The following is an 18,049-nucleotide window of genomic DNA, read 5'->3' on the forward strand; positions in this document are numbered from 1 at the left end:
CTACCTGCCGCTCCCCCTGCTTGTGCTCTCTCCCTCTGACAAATAAATAAAATCTTTAAAAAAATAAAATAAAATGAATTTTTTATTGTGAAATACATCATACCTGCAGCAGTGTATAAAAATAGCTGCATAGTTTAAAAAATAATAATAAAACAAACATCCAGCATCCATCGCAGAGAATAAAAAACAATAAGAATATTGCCAGGTCCTTAGAAATACCCAGGCTGCCTTCTCTAATAAAATCTTCAATTAAACGCTCTCTTCCCACCCCATTCTAGAGGTAAGCACTATTCTGACTTTTGTGATAATTATTTCTTTACTTTCTTTATGCCCTTTATGAATATATTCCTAAAAAGAATATTGTTTGGCTTTGCCTTTAGGTCTATTATTCCATGACTTGCTTAACAGTCCCCCCCAACACTGTTTTGAGATTCGTCCATGCTGTTTCAGATAACTGTAGTTCATTCATTTTCACTGTTATATAGTATTACATTATATGAATATACTAGTTTATTCTTTTGTAGTGGATATTTAGATTGTCCCCAGTTTTTTGACATTACAAACAATAATGCTATGAACATTTTTGTGCATGTCTCCTCTTGCATGTGTGTAGAATTTCTTTAAGATGTATATAGATATATAGATATATAGATAGACATATATAGATATATATAGATATCGATATCTATATATATCAGGGTAAAACTAATGGGTATAGGGCATGCACATATTCGACTTAGTAAGTAAGGTCAAATTATTTTCCAAAGTGTTTATACCAGTTTAGACTCCCACTAACAATAGATGAGAGCTACCCATTGCTCTGAATTCTTGCTGATGTTTGGTATTGTCAGTTTCACCAATTGGAGGGTTCAAATTCTCTGTTAATAAAAATGTATAAAATTAGGGCTCCTGGCTGGCTCAATCAGAAGAGGTGTGACTCTTGATCTCAAGATCCTGGGTTCAAGCCCCATGTTGGGTGTTGGTATTACTAAAAAGTAAATAAATAAATAGACTTTAAAAAAAAAAGATGTGTAAAATTATACTATCTAATTGATATTTCAACTGAATTCACAAGAATCCTAGTCAAATATTGCTACTGCTTTTCTCTTTTTTTCAGGAAAATGTAAAGCTTTGTATTTTAAAAATGACATGAAAGCACTTCACCTATTGGTTGTCACTGAAAATATACCATGATTTTTGAAGAAGGAGAGGGTGATGTTTGTGTAATTTAACGGCTGGAAAGGCGTTTGTAAGATGAATGACCACTTACTCATAGCCATGTAGCAGCTAAGCATTATGGTGTTAAGAATTTACACAAACTCTGGGGTGCCTGGGTGGCACAGCGGTTAAGCGTCTGCCTTCGGCTCAAGGCGTGATCCCGGCGTTGTGGGATCGAGCCCCACATCAGGCTCCTCTGCTGTGAGCCTGCTTCTTCCTCTCCCACTCCCCCTGCTTGTGTTCCCTCTCTCCCTGGCTGTCTCTATTTCTGTCGAATGAATAAATAAAACCTTAAAAAAAAAAAAGAATTTACACAAACTCTGTCCTTTGTAGAGCAAATGCAAGTCACCCATTCAACCCAGAAATAAACTTACTCTTCTCTCTTTTGATTTATTCTTTCATCTCATTCCTCCTGGTTACTTCTTGCCCCTTTAGGAGCTTCTTTACAGTAGGCTTTATATCATGAGATCAGGAATGAAAATTTCGCACTTGGTATGCATAATTAACTGTACAATCAAAGGCTCTAGATAATGTAGGGCTGCCTTTGCAGAGTGGTGTTTGAGGAGTAACTTAGGTCCCATACTAGACACGACTCTTGGCACCCTTCAAAGAAAGATGGGCATTATCTCACCTCCCAAATGTTAGCCTATATTTCATACCCCAAAATATTTCAGTCCATGAAATTTGCTCTTTCTAGAATTATTTTTTTCTACTAATTTCCAGGGAAAATCAAGTGTGCATAGAAACCATTCCTAACCTTTCTTTCTTTCTTTCTTTCTTTCTTTCTTTCTTTCTTGAGTAAAAATTATTATTTTTATTAAATCTCAACTCGAACACATTTTAAAAAGTATAATTAACATACAGTGTTACATTAGTTTCAGGTGTACAATGTATTGATTCAACAATTCTATACATTACTCAGTGCTCATTGAGGAAGTGTGCTCTTAATCCCCTTCATCTATTTCACCCATCCTTCTACCCATCTTCCCTCTGGGGACCACCAGTTTGCTCTCTGTATTTACGAGTATGGTTTTTTTGTTTGTCTCTTTGCTTGTTTTGTTGCCTAAATTCCACACATGAGTGAAATCATATGGTATTTGTCTTTCTCTATTTCTCTCATTTGTTATTTGACTAATTTCCTTCACCCTTCCCACTTCTCATAGAGATTTCTGCCTTGTGCCCAAGATTCTTTGAAGAAGCATCGTATCTTCATGATTTGGGGTTCTTGAACCTTGCTCCGCCCAAGCTGATATACTGCAAACTTGCAATCATCGCTTTCTTTTAAAGCTTGCAGTAATCAAGCTATAAATAAAAGGTAATGCATTTGATCTTGGCAGTTAGAAGGCTTACAGCCCATTTTTTCCTCGTTGCTAGCCTGCTTCATTGCTTTTACCTCTTCATGCCTCACTTACCTCATGCCTCTTCCTCTAGTTCTTTGTTGGATCCAAGGTAGACACTATTTTTTTAAGAACTATTAATTGTGATAAAATCCACCAAGATGATATCGGCCATCTTGACCATTTTTTTAAGTGTACAGTTCAGTAGCGTTAAGTACATGCGGATGGTTGTGCAACCCATCTCCAAAACCCTTTTCATCTTGCAAAACTGAAACTCTGCACCCATTAAACACCAACTCTCCATTCCCCCCCTTCCCTCCCACCCATGGCAATCACCATTCTACTTTCTGTCTCTATGAATTTGACTACTCTAGGGACCTCATACAAGTAGAATCATGCAGTGTTTGTCTTTTTGTGAGTGGTTTATTTCACTTTGCATGTCCTCAGACATGCATTTCAGAGTTCAACCATGTTGTAGCACGTACTAGAATTTCCTAATTTTTTCTTTTAAGATTTTATTTATATATTTGACAGAGAGAGAGACAGCCAGAGAGAGAGGGAACACAAGCAGGGGGAGTGGGAGAGGAAGAAGCAGGCTCATAGCGCAGGAGCCTGATGTGGGGCTCGATCCCATAACGCCGGGATCATGCCCTGGGCTGAAGGCAGACGCTTAACGACTGAGCCACCCAGGCGCCCCTAGAATTTCCTAATTATTTTTCGAATTCTGAATAATAGCTCATTGTACGTATAGACCACATTTGTTTGTCCATTCATCTGTAGATGGGTATCTGGGTCGCTTCTACCTTTTGGTTATTGTGAATAATGCTGCTATGAATGTGGGTGTGCAAATATCTCTTCGTGACCCTCTTTCCGTTCTTTTGAGTATATACCCAGAAGTGGAACTGCTGGATCATATGGTAATTCTATTTTTAATTTTTTGAGAAACTGCCATCCTGTTTTCCACAGTGGCTGCTCCATGGCAGACGCTTTTGTTTCTGTCATTCCCTATGGGGTAAAAATGATTGTGCTGTAGACTACAGCTGAGGAAAAGGATTGTATGACCAAGAACGAACACTGGCAATTATCATGCTTTATCAGAAAATTATTTACATAATTAAAAGCATGGAATTCCTAGAATTGGGATTCACCTTACAAACCACTTGGTCCACTCCCCTCATCTACAGGTAAGTAAGCGGCGACTCTAAGAGGGCAGCAAGGGGCTTGTGAGGTCAAAGGGCTAGTTAAGGGAAAGCTCAGAACTGGCATCCAGGGCTTTCCAGCCTTCAACTTACTGCGAAGAAAATAATTTTCAACTTGAGATATATATTCGATGAAGAACAAGAATTATGGGATGGATAATTCAAAACATCCTCTGGGGTGTACTCTCTGTGTGTTTTGCTTTTGTTTCTGTGGCTGGTTTTCAGCCTTCCTAATTGCCTTGGTTGACATTGAAACCGAGCCCGCCTTTCTCGTTGCCTCTACTGACTGGGTCCTGAGCATCCTTGGAGATGGAGGGGGAGACAAAGAAAACCAGCCCGTAATTAGGATCCACCGAGCTCGGAACGCGACCCTCTGCTCTTCCGCGCGCTACCCAGGGCTGCGGGTGTGCGGCGCGGATTTAGCTGCCATCCCGGGGCCTCAAAGACCCCCGCGCGCGAGGAGGACGGTTTCTGGCTCTCTGCTGTCCCCAAGCTCCGGAATCCAAACCGGAGGGTTCAGGGACTCCCGGGGGGCAAGGCAGCCCTTGCCGCGCCCCCTCCCCAGCCACAGCGACGGAGCTCCGGCCACTTCCCCGGCGGAACGGCGCCCGATCTCCCCCGCCACAGTCGTGGCTGCGGACCACGGCGGGCACGTGGGCTCGGCCGCAGCGCTGCGCCAGGCACCAGCTCCCCAGCTCGGCCCAACCTCTCGGCTCCCGCCTCGGCCCCTGCCGGTGGGGAGAGGGATCCTCCCCCCTTCCACTTTGCACCAGTCCGAGGGAATTTGCGGTCGGTGACGCGCATCCTTAAGCGAGCCACCTGCAGCGCGGGGCGCGCCGCTCTGGGCGGCATCGCAGGGCTGGGCCGGCGCGGCCTGGGGACCCCGGGCTCCGGAGGCCATGCCGGCGTGGGCGCGCCGTGGCGGCCGGCTGCCGCTGTTCGGTAAGGCCCCGCACGCCCGCTCGCAGCCCCCGCAGACCCCCGCGCGGCCCTCGCCCCCACCCCGCACTGTGGACCCGGGCGCGCGCCTCCGGGTCCCCGCCGCCTCGCTCCTCCCCGCGCTCGCTCTTCCCTCGCTCCCGCGCCCCTCCCCTCTTTCGCGCCCTCCCGCCTCGCCCCGAACTTGCCCGCGGCCCCCGCCTGCCCACCCCACGGCGTCCTCCCTCTTTTCTAACGCCGCCGCTCCCGCTCGGCCCGCGTCCCGAACGGCGGCCCGGACTCCGCGGGCGGCCTCCCGACGAGCTGCCCGGGGCCGGGGCCAGAGCCGCGGCCGCGCCACCCCCCGCGCCCGCGCCGCCGCCCGCTCGGCCCCCGCGCTGGGTAGTGGGCAGTGCTCCCGAGGCCGCGGCCCCGAGGGTGGCTCCAGGGGGCTCCGGACCGCTCCTGGACCGACCCCGGAGACCGGAGACTCCCGGGTGGCGTCTTTGACTCTTCTTTTGAGGTTCTGATTTATGGAGTGAACTCTGAGGGGGAAAGGCGCCCGCGTTCTCCCCCAGAGCTAGTCACCCCGAGTAACGACCCCCACCCCAGCCGAATTTCGGTGGGATCAACGAAAAGCTACTTTGGAAATGTTATGCAAACAGGATTTACATATGAAAATACTAGCTACCCCTTCTAACTGGCATTAAACCCCAAGGGGGTTTTCAAGGACTCAGCTGACCGTTCCCAAATAATCTCCTGGATGGCATAGTCGGCAATGAGAGGGAGAAAAAAATCCCCTTTAGATCCAGCTCGTCGATTCGGAAGAATAAGAGGGTTGATTTGAATTTAGGGTGAAGGAGACATTTGTGGGAGCCTGAGGAGCCCAGGAGCCTTGGGTCCCTGTCTAGCCCTGCAACCTTGGGACTGGCACTCACCGCCCCCGCCCCGGCGTCCTCCTCTGTCCGTCCAGTGAGGGTGCCCGGCTCTGTCTCCGCCAGCTCCAAAATTCTAGCATTCTAACTTGAAGTCTTTGCGGTACATGGAAAAACTATTTTCATTAGAGACGTGCAGGAATTATTTCCAATAGCTTTTGTTAAAAATAATTCAGCATGAGAGAGTAAGAAATGTAACATAAGGGGGAGAAGAGTGGGAAAACAGACCTTTTGCATTTCTTAAACATTTATCTTTGCTAATTGGTAAATATGTACATTTCAAATGTATCGTACAATATGTTTTTCAGTCTATTAATACAAAAAGCTGGCTCTCTGTTACATATGACATTAAGTAGTAAGTGAATTTTTCAATAGCATACAGAGGCTTACAAAGATTCGTACTTGCAACTATATTTAAGCTGCACTGAATTCCTTTATATTTAGGAACAATCTCAGAAATTTCTACATCTCTTTCCAGACTTTTCTAAATGAGGTGTAATTTGCATACAGCAAATGTGCACCCATCTTAACAGTACGATTCCATTAGTTTTGATATGTGTATGTACCCACAGAACCTTGACTATAGATAGAGAGCAATTCTAGCCCCACCCCCTCTCAGTCAATCCCCCCAAAGGTAGCCACCTTTCAGACTTTTAATACCATTCCTTTGCCTGTTTCTGCACTTCACATGCACCAAATCGTTCTCTTTTCTCTTTCCTGTCCAGCTGCTTTTACTCAACATTGTGATTGGGAGATTCAACCTTGGTCTCAGTAGCAGTGGGTTTTTTTTAATTTTTTTAAACTGCGGAGTGCTATTGCTAAGTCTGAATATACTATACAATTTATTTATCCATTCTGTTGTTGAAGAACATTTAGGTTGTTTCCAATTTTGTTAAATTAGGAATGACACTGCTGTGAACATTGTTTTACATGTTTCTGGTGGATATAAACACTCATTTTTCTTAGGATGCTGCCCACCAGTAGTATTCCCGGATCATAGGGAAAGGCATAGATTCAGTTTTGGTAGATACTATCAGTTTTCCAAAGTGACCCTACCGATTTACATTCCCTCTGGCAGCTTTTGGGAGTTCCAGATCCTCCCATCTTTACCAATACTTGGTATTACAGATTTTCTTGAACAAAGGAGTAGAACGTGAGAAACTTAAAGTGAGGACTTCAAAATATTTAAAAACTTTAAATTCCTTGAATTGTAAGATACAACGCCCATTTCCCTTATATTATCAGCTCTACCTCTCATGGATAATGATGAAGCTTTCCAAGTAGGATTTAAAGAATGGAAATGTGCTCTCCAACGTCTTAACTGCATTATGTGCAGAGACTGGAGAAGAGGAGGGGGATTTCAATATTTCAATAAGTAAGATGCTATCTCCTTCATTCATGTCAGAAAATTCATAGTCAGAGCCTTGAATTACACATTTTATTGTCATGCTCTGCCCTTGTTGCTTTTCATGCTTTATTTGCCTTCTTGCAAACTTCTAGCCTGAGGGGGGATGATTCAGGAGGAGGTGAAGGGAAGGGACACTAGGCAAAGATAGGTTTGGATTAGATGGGACACCAGACCTGGTGGCATGATAATCAGGTCCCCTTTGAATCTAAAAGTCTAGTTCTAATTGTTGCTGACATATAGTCTAGATCAGCTGTTCATTTCTTCTTAGGTACTTCACATCGACCCATAGTAAATTATCTCTGAGGCTGAGTTGTGAACTCTTTGCCTTTCATGAAAGAGTGGCTCTACTTTTTATAACTAAAAAGGCACTTTCAGGAACTCTTCGTTATGAATTAAGATTTTGTCACTGCTGTTAAATTCTGTTGGTGAACTGCAAAACAATCAGGTAATGAGATGTGAAATGTGGAGGAGGAAGACCTTACTTATATTCCAGAGAGGACTTTGGATAAGAAAGTTGAAGAGGAAGCATGCGTGAGAAAGAAAAACATTTTTTTATCTGATAAAATTTCTTGTGCTGGGCACAAGGGCAAGGATGAAAAAGACTGAAGATAAAGAAACTTACATATAATAGCTAATTCCATTCTATTTAAGAAACGCATGGTGTTGGGAAGAAACATTTTCTAAGTGGTTCTTTGAGCAAAGTTTATCGACCTCACTTTACTCCCAAAGAGCATCTCTCTCCCTTGCGAAGCCCACAGGAAGGTTCAGTGCTAGCACTTTCTACACAGTTCTTTTTGTTCCTGTCATCTTGTCACTCTTCAGTGAAACTCAGCAAGCAGTGTGACAAGAGCCCTTAACGTTCAGTGTTCAAGATTACAAGCGTGCCAACTCCCCAGACACCCACCAGATACTCCTTCATCCTTGGGTAAAGATTCTGATTTGACAAAAAGCAAATAATGTCAAAAGTATTGTATCATATCATTTTTCTTGATGTTGAAAGGGACCTTGCGGGGACAGGAGTAAGAATTTGGAGGGGGAGATATGAGGGATCGAAAATTAGCTTAGCTTGCTTTATCATTTGTGGGGCTTGGTCTTGCCACATGCTCTATCCTTCATTCACTCCGAAATAACAGACTTTTGTGAATCTCACTATAGGTGGTTTGTCTGAGTAGAACTTCTTGGTTTTTGTCAGGTGACACTGTGATCTTAAGATTTTTCCATGACTTCCAAAAGAGCCTTAGCCACTGCTTAGTTAGGTAGCCATAGTCATGTGGCCAAAGGTTTTTCTGTCTTGGAGGGGGCTGGCCTATGAGCTTTATATGTAGGTGACTGACTTAGGTGTCTCTACCTTCCGAGACTATACCGTCAGTGGTCCTCAAGTGAGAAAAACTTCTGTAGAACTCACTGATGGTCGTTAATTTGAATCATGCAGTTCTGCTCGATGGGTACCAACACATGTGGAGGAAATTTAAAAATAATATAAAGTACACACACACTGTTCTTTTGTGGCTAGAGGAATTGCATAAGATCCTAAAAGAGGAACTATTGTTATTTTTTAGGTTTAAACAGTAAAAATTTTTTTTTCACTGCTGTCATTATAAGTCAAATGGTAGCCAAGAGTCCTCCAAAAAATTATTTACAGTCTACACTAAAACAGAATATTGTCATTATTTATACAAACTGTTATGTTTGGATTATAAGATATTCACTGACCTCCGTCTTCAAATGCTTTGCTACTTGGGTTAGGATTTTCCTAATGGTAGGGATTCTGTTCTTGGAGGCAATGCAGATGGATGTATTAGGACTAACAAGACAGTTAGGAAACATGTGTTCTTTCTTCTGGCAGGGAATTTCTCTGCACTTAAGTTCCTCATTTGTAAAAAGGAGATAAGCAGTATCTTACTCTTTCATCAGATAATCCTGTAAAGTACAGCTGCGTTCCTTGTGAGGCAGGTGCTTTGCAGAAAGGGAAGCATATAACGTCTGAAGAAATCATTAGGATTTAGAGTCACAGGATGTTCCTCCTTCCTTTCTTAGACACTTTTGAGCACTGCCTATACCTAGGACTTGTGTAAGTCCCCCATAGTACTGGTTCCTGCCCTCAAAGAGCTCACAGTCTAATGGTGGGGGTGTTGGCAGGGAAAGGTCAGGCATATAAAAGGGAAATTGCGGTGCGGTTTTGGAAATATGCACAAAGACAGATCCTGTAATCCAGACTGAGAAAGTAAGGCAAGGCTTCCAAGCGGAAGTCATGCCAGAGCCGGGAATAGAAAGATAAGGAAGAGTTGACAGGGAAAGGGAAGGAGGACATTCCAGCCAAACCGGAAAGCAAAGAAAAGGTAGAGAGGTAAGAAACATGCAGTAGATGGAAAAGTATAGCTCCGTTCCGGGTTGTTAGGACACCATGTACAAGGCTTCCGGGACAGAGTAGCTATCATTTGAAAGGCTGTGATTCAGAAAACTGTTTGAAGACTGTTCAGTGGATGGCTTTCAGAACATTCCGGGTTGCCAGAGGCTTAGTGTGTAATGTGTAAGGAGTGTTTTGGTGATGTGTTGAGGGACTTGGACTTTATCATATACACCAAGAGTTTCTGGATGGAATTCAGCTATCCACTGTATTCCTCAGAGAGGGTGTGTGTGTGTGTGTGCATGTGTGTTTTGGAGAGAGATTAATTCATTGCATTCATCAGATTTTCAAAGGGGTCTGACTTAAAAGAGTAAGCACCGTTGCTGTAGGCTGTTGAGGAATTTGAACAGAGGGGTGATTTGCTCTGATGCATATTTTGGAAAGACACTTCTGTAGAGAGGATGGATGTCAAACTGACTGGTCCACAGCAGGGAGGCCAGCTAGGAACTTGAGGGCAGTCTCTGAGGCCAGAGACGACTAGAGCTTGAACCGGGGCAACGGTAATAGAGATGTGGAGCTGCACACGGATTTGGGAATTACCAAGAGGTTGAAATGTCAAGGCTTGGCAACGGCCTGGCTGATGGGAAGTGAGGGAGGGGGAGGAGTCAAAGATGGCGTCTAGGTTTCTGACTTCGATGGCAGTAGCCCTGTTGCCACTAACTTCGAGGAAAGAGAAAGGAGAGAGTAGATTTAGGAAGGAGAGTTCAGGCTGAGTTTAAGGTTCCTGGGACTGCCCAGATATGTAGTTATACACACTGGAGGGACGAATATGAAACTCATGAGCAAACAGATGGCACTTAAAATCATGACCATTTTCAGAAAAAAGAGCATAGAATGAGTAGAAGTGACGAGACCTTAGAGCTACCCATTTCTAAGGAAAAACACTCCTGTATGTGTCCTCCTCTCCAGTAATAGCACTGAACATTTCTGGCCACCAAAAGGCTGTGTGTGTGTGTGCGCGTGTGTGTCCATGCACGCGTGTGCGTGTGTGTTGCAGGGGGGTGTTGCCCACACCAAGCAATTCTTGGACACCAGCTGATGTCCTGTAATTTCACTCAATTCTGACACTGTCTACCTGGAGACAGCATCAGATCCCACAGGTCAGGGGTTCAGATCCTTCCGCTTGCCACTTCAGATGTCCATCCCAAGTCTGGGCTGTCTCCTGGACTTCTGACCACGGGTCAGAAATCAGAGGTTTTCATGACCCTCCTCTTCAAGTTTGATTAATTTGCAACAGTAGCTCACAGAACTTAGAAAAGCATTTTACTTACTAGATTACTAGTTTGTTATGAAAGGCTCTAACTCAGGAGCAGCCAGATGGAAGAGGGAGATAGAGCAAGGTGTGCGGGGCGGGGGGGTGGTGGTGTGTGTGTCTTCCACACCCTCTCCAGGAAGCCCCTCTCTGGGCACCTCCACGTCCTCTCCAACCTGCCAATCCAAAAATGTGTAAGGAGTTTAATCAGCAGCTCCCCTCCTTCCCAGAGGTCAGTGGGTAGGGCTGAAAGCTTCCACCCTCTGATTACTTAGTCTTTTTGGCTATCAGGCCCATCCTAAGGCCATCTAGGGACCCCACCCTAAGTCACCTCATTAGCATCAACTCCAGTGTGCTCAAAAGGGGCTCACCATGGATAACAAGACACCCCTGTCACACCGGAAATTCCAAGGGTTTTAGGAGCTTTGTGCCAGGAACGGGACTGGTCAAACATATTTATTATACCACACCAGTCCGGTCTACTGCCCTCTTTTTCCAGGTGAGGGAAATGGGGTCCAGAAAGGTTAAGGGACTTGCTGAAATTCAGTCATCCAAGTGGGTAACTCTCAGAAGAGGGGCTTGGAACTCAAACCTCATAAGTCTTCGCCAGCTCTCTGTGCTTCCCAGGAGACTCAGCTTGGAGAACCTGAAAATGGCGTGCCCTGACATGCTCTGACATGCTCTGACATGCTCTGATTGTTTTATAATGTCTGAATCTGTCACTCTTTCAGTGGAGGAGATTTTACTTTTACTTAAAATTTTATTTTTGATTGGTGCTAAATTTTTTTTCCACTTACCCCCACCCTAGCCCTGTCTCTTCAAAGCACATCACTTTGGGGACTTTTCCAATTCCAAAGTTGTCCTCATTAGCTCAGACTGTGTTTGGAGCTGGACTCTAGGAAGTGCTACCAGGGTTTGGGAATGGATTCTCATTAAGAAACTTACTCTCAATGGGGGCAAATTCATCCTCTGGCTTTTTAAAAAGTCAGGTCTATTAAGGTACAGTTTTCATATTGCAGATTTTACCCTTTTTAGTGTACGGTTCCCTGAGCTTAACCAATAACTACCATCGTATAACTAGCACCACTATTAAGATATAGAACATTTCCATTCCCCCCCACAAAGCTTCTCTTTTCTTCTTCATAGTTAATCAACCCCAATACCCACCTTCAACCTCTGGTGACCTATAATTTTTCCTTTTCCAGAATGTCACGTAAGTGGAATTTTATAATATGTAGACTTTTGAGTCTGTTCCTTTCACACAGCATGATTATTTGAGATTTATCCATGTTGTTATGTATGTCAGTACTCCAAAACTGAAACTCAGTCAAGGAGCTTTGAAGATTAGTAACTTTCATTAAGTGCTTCATGAATTGGACAGCACCCCATCTAGCAAGTAGAAGGAGCTCCAGGAGCGTACAAAACAGAAGGATTTTATAGGCAGACATGGGGTGGACAGTTAGCAAAAGAAAAGGAAGGACTGCTTCAGACAAGTCACCTTCCTTTAGGGAGATAAACAGGGTGTCTTGTTAGGTGGATTACTTCGTCTTTCCTTGGGGGATGGAGAGGACCCTTTTGATAGATTAACTCATTGGAGCTGACCAGAGGATTTCTGACTGGCTAGTGAAGACCACATTTCTAGGGAAGGTTGGAATTGCCATTAGGTTAGGTATTAAGCCCTGGTTTGGTGACTTGGCCATAACATGAATAACTCAGTTTTGGGCCTTGGTTTTCTTTTTAGCAGTGCTTTTCCCCATTCCATTACTAACTAGTATTTCATTATTGGATGTGCCACAAGTGGTTTATCCATTAACCAGCTGACGTTCACTTGTTTGCTTCTAGTTTCTGGCAGTTATAAATAAAGCTGCTGTAAATATTTGAATATAAGTTTTGGTGTGAGCATAGGTTTTAATTTCTCTTGGGTAAACACCTAAAAGTGACAGTGTATTACTGGAATGTGTGCTCAGTGAATATTCAACTTTATGAGAAACTGCCAGTTCTCAAAGTGATTGTACCATTTTTCATCCCCATTAACAATGTATGAGAGTTGCAGTTGTTCGACGTCATTGTCACCACTTGGTATGGTCAGTTTTTTGTCTTTGTTTTTTAACCCTTCTCATAGGGGTGTAGCAATATGTCATGGTGGTTTTAATTTACATTTCCCTAAATGACTAATGATGTTGGTCATCTTTCTGTGTGCTTAATTGTCATCCTATACTATGTCTGGTGAAGTGTTTCCTAAGATCTTTTGCCTATTTTTAAAAATCAAGTTGTTTTGAAAATATTTTTTCCAGTCTATGGCTTCTCTTTTCATTTTTTTAAAGAGACCTTCTTTTGGGGAGCAGAAGTTATTAATTTTGATGAAGTCCACTAGTGGAAAAAATTAGCCTTAGACTAAACACTGCTCTGGTCCTACCTAACTGAGCTTAAAGGAAGAACTGATAGGAACAAAGTGTCTACAATGAACTTAACTACATCCCATAAAAATGTTCAAAAATATGTAATCAAATACAGAAACATCTGACATCAGGTGAAATTCACAATGCCTGGTTTCCAGTCACAAATTAATAGACAAACAAAAGATTAAAAATTTAACCCACAGAGAACAGTCAGTCATCCGAAAGGGACCCGGAAATGACATAGAATATAAAATTAGTAGACAAGGACATTAAAATATTTGTTTTATTATATTCCACATAGTTCTGAAACTGGAAGAAAGATTAGACATGTTAAGCAGGGACGCAGGAAATATAAAAAAATCACACAAATTGAACTTCTAGAGATGAAAATTGCAATTACACTGGAAGGAGTTGACAGCAGATTGACTGCAGAAGAAAAGATTAGTGAACTTGAAGACAGAAAAATGAACAGAGAGAAAAGACAAAATAAAATGACAGAGAGTGAGAACTTCAGTTGGTCAAATAGACATGTAAATCTGCTGTCAGAATGTATCTTTTTTTCTGGATGCTTTTAAGAGTTTCTCTTTATCATTGGCATTATGCAATTTGGTTATAATGTACCTTTTGTAGTTTTTTTTCCTGCATCATGTGTTTGGGTTTTTTGGGCTTCTTAGATGTGTGGGCTTATCATTTACATGAGATTTGGACATTTTCTCCATTATTTCATCAACTATTTTTTCTGACCTTCTTTTCCCCACCCATTCTTTCCAATGACATGTATATTTGACCTCCAAAAGTGAGTAAAATATAAGAATTTTTTTATTGAAAGATAATTGACTATTTAAGGCAAAATAATAACAGTGACTTGTTGGGTTTATAATTTATGTCGAGGTGCAATGTATGATTCCAATAACACAAAACCAGGGATGAAATTGAAATATATATTGTAAGATCCTTATATTGTATATGAGGTGGTATAACAGTACTTAAAAGACCGCATTAAGGTAAAGATGTATACTATAAACCCTAAAGCAAATGCTAAAATAACAAAGCAAAACATTATGGCTAATAATCCAAGAAACGAGATGAAGTAGAATCATAAAATATCCTCACTTATTCCCAAAGGAGACAGAAAAAGAGGAAAAGGGGGAAAAGAACAGATGGAATGAATAGAAAAAAAAGAATAATATGATAGATTTAAATCTAAGCATATCAACAATTTCATTAAGTTGAAATAATCTACACATCATAATTAAAAGGCAGAGGCTGTCAGACTTCGTAAAAAAAAAAAGTAGCAAGTCCCAACTATGGTGCATAAACAAAGCCAATCTTGGATATGAAGACACAAAAACGTTGAAAGTAAAAGGATGTAGAGGAGGAAATCCCGTGACAACACTAATCAAAAGCTGGAGAGGCTAAATAACAGACAAAGTATATTTCAGAGCAATGAATATTAGTAGGGGCAGAAAGTCATGTCATAATGCTATAAGGACATCAAAAGGACATAAAAATCATAAAAATTTATGCATCTAATAGCAGAGTTTGAAAATACATGGATCAAAATCTGATTGAACTGCCAAGAGAAATGGACAAATCCACAATTATATTCAGAGAGTTCAACAGTCTTCCAATAATTGATAGAAAAAAGAAATCAGTAATTTATAGAAGACTTGAACAACAATATCAACCAACTTAATCTAATTTACATTTATAGAATATTCCACTAACAAAGAGCTGAATGTACATTCTTGTCAAGTGCACATAATATACTTACCAAGCTAGGCCATATTCTGGACCATAGACAAGCTTCGGTGAATTTTAAAAGATTCAAGACATATAAAATATATCCTGTGACTTCACTGGTAATTAAATTAGAAATTAATAACAGAAAGACACGTGGAAAGTCATCAAATATTTGGAAACCAAAGAACACATTTCTGAATAATCCATGGGTCAAAGAAGTAACCAGAAGATAAATGAGAATGTATGTTGAACTGAGTGCAAGTGAAATGCAATATATTGGAATTTGTGGGATGTTCCTAAAGCGGTACTAGAGAGGAAATTTATAGCCTTAAATTACTAAGTATTAAGTGGTGAGTAGCCTTTAATTATAATGCTACAAATTTAAACTAATGAGCTGGAATTCAGACATAAGAAAGCGGGGGGAAATAATAAATTAAACCCCATGTAAACAAAAGAAAGGAAACAAACATGATGAAAGTGAAAAATCAATGAAATAGGAGAAAAAGGAGAAAATCAATGCAACCAAGATCAATAAAAGATCAGTAATATTGCTAGACTACTAACCAAACTGATCAGGAAAAAAGAGAGAAGACACACCTTTCCAACATCAGGAATAAGTGAGGCAACATCACTACAGAATCTATACATACTAAAAGGACAATATGGAATATTATTAAAAACTTTATGCCTATACTTTGACAACTTCCATTTAATGGAAAAAATTCCTTGAAAGATACATACTACCAAAGTTCATTCAAGGAAAATTGATAACCTAAACAATGTTATACCTGTTAAAGAAATTGAGTTTGTAGTTAAAAATATTCCCACAATGAAAACTACTGGGGCAGATGGCTTTACTGGGGAATCCACCAAATATTTAAAGAAGAAACAATACCAAAACTGTACAAACTTTTCTAGAAAATTTGAGAGAAGATAATGCTTTTCACCTAATTCTATGAGGCCAGCTTACTCTGATTCCAAAACCGAAGATATTAGAAGCAAGAAACAAAAACAAACCTACACACCAATAATTACCATGAACATAAAGGCGAAAATTCTTAGCAATACTCTCACAAGTTGAATTCAATCATATATAAAAAAGATAATACTCATACCCAACCGGTTTATTTCAGGAAGGCAAGATTGGTTAACATTGGGGCGCCTGGGTGGCGCCGACGTTAAGCGTCTGCCTTTGGCTCATTGCGTGGTCCCAGAGCTCTGGGATCGAGGCCCACGTCAGGCTCCTCTGCTGAGAGCCTGCTTCTTCTTCTCCCACTCCCCCTGCTTGTGTTCCCTCTTTCCCTGGCTGTCTATCTCTCTGTCAAATAAATAAATAAAATCTTTATTAAAAAAAAAAGATTGGTTAACATTTGCAAAGGAATCAATACTGTTCAGCATATTCACAGATAGAAAAGAAAAGTCACTAAAAAAACAAAAACAAACTTATATGATTATCTCAATAGATACAAAAAATGCATTTGACCAAATACAATATCCATTCCTAATAAAATTTCCCAGCAAACTAGGAATAGAAGTGATGGATGCTGAAAAACCTTTAACAGACATCATACTTTTATTATCAAGTGGCTGAATATTTTCTACTAAGATCAGAAATAAGGCAAGGGTAACTATTCTTACTACTTCTTTTCAACATTGTACTGGAGATTCTAGTCAGTATAATAAGGCAAGAAGAAGAAATTAAAGGAACCCAGATTGGAAAAGAAGTAAAATTGTCTTTATTTGCAAACAACATGATCATCTATGTATAAAATCCTATGCACTTATAAAGAAGTAATTACAACTAAGAAGCAAGTTCTATAAATTTGTAAGATGGAAGATCAGTGTAGGAATTTAATTTTGTTTCTATAACTAAGAATCAGATATTAAAGTAAAAATGTCCAGAAAGATGAAATAGTGATAAAGAAAGGCAAGATCTGTGCATTGAAAACTATAAAAAAAATTGCTAAGAGAAATTAAAAGAGATCTAAATAGAGAGATATACCATATGTATGTATTGTAAGACTCGGTATTGTTAAAATGTCAGTTGTACTCAATTGATCCAGTGATTCAATACAATTTCTACCAAAACTCCTGCAGACCTTTTTGCAGATTTTAACAGGCTGATTCTACACTTAATATGAAAATGAAAGAGATGTACAATACCCAAAAAACTTTGAAAAGAACAAAGTTGGAAAACTTATCATCTTGATTTCAAGGCTTATTATAAAGCAGTAATAATCGAGACAGTGTGGAATCAGCATCCGGATAGACAAGTAGATCAATAGAAGAGTATAAGGATTTCAGAAGTTAGAAATATGCAATCATTTTCGAAGAAGGTGTGGAGGTAATGCAGTGGAGAAATCATTACTCTTTCAATGAATGGTGCTGAAACAATTGAAGATTCACATGTAAATATAATCCTATGAAAAGTTTGATCCATAGTCTTACCATTTAAAAGTCTACACAGAATGGATCATAGACCTAAATGTAAAACTAAAATGTACATTTAGAACCTAAAACTATAAAACTAGGAGAAAACTTTTATAACCTTAGATGGAACAAAGATTTTTTAGATACAAAACCAAAAGCATGGGGCGCCTGGGTGGCACAGCGGTTAAGTGTCTGCTTTCGGCTCAGGGCGTGATCCCGGCGATCTGGGATCGAGCCCCACATCAGGCTCTTCCACTATGAGCCTGCTTCTTCCTCTCCCACTCCCCCTGCTTGTGTTCCCTTTCTCGCTGGCTGTCTCTATCTCTGTCAAATAAATAAATAAAATCTAAAAAAAAAAAAAAAAACCAAAAGCACGATCCATGAAAGAATGATAAATTGGACATCTTCAAGATTAAGAATTTTTAGTCTTCAAAAGACAAGCCACAGATTGGCAGAAAATATTTGTCAATTACATATTTGATAAGGACTTGTATCCAGAATCTATTTTTAAAAAGAACTCTCGAAACTTGAAGATGGCCATGTAAGAGGCTCCTGAACTCACTTCCTCCCATGGACACACCAAATCTACAGCTGCACATGGAACAATTCACTCTGAAAGAAATCCAGAAACTAGCTGAATGACTCTTAACACATCACTCCGATGAGGAAAAATCCCACATTGAAATGGGTGGAAAAGGCAGAGACACATGTCAGTTTCACTAGAACCCAATCCCCAACACAGCAATACACAATGAAGAGGGAACTCACAACTCCCAGCTTCTCCCTAAGGAATGAAAGGTTTG

General features: G+C 41.0%; 1 protein-coding gene across 2 annotated transcripts in view; it reads left to right on the forward strand.

Annotated features, from left to right (window-relative positions):
- Positions 1-648: 648 nt before the first annotated feature.
- The window catches only part of FLT3 (fms related receptor tyrosine kinase 3), a 75,690-nt gene continuing 58,289 nt past the window's right edge, over positions 649-18,049 (forward strand). Inside the window, exon 1 of one of the 2 annotated variants that reach the window (XM_045797047.2) lies at positions 649-2,533. Coding sequence is in view for 1 of the 2 variants with exons in the window: in XM_045797046.2 (XP_045653002.2) it covers positions 4,654-4,696 (43 nt within the window). In the remaining variant the exon portion in view is untranslated. Of the gene's footprint in view, positions 2,534-4,554; positions 4,697-18,049 lie in introns of those variants that run through there. The other variant, XM_045797046.2, reaches the window with a different exon arrangement.

The sequence above is a fragment of the Ursus americanus genome, chromosome 10 (genome assembly GCF_024610735.1).
Source record: "Ursus americanus isolate L20-20 chromosome 10, mUrsAme1.1.p, whole genome shotgun sequence".
Lineage (NCBI taxonomy): Eukaryota > Metazoa > Chordata > Mammalia > Carnivora > Ursidae > Ursus > Ursus americanus.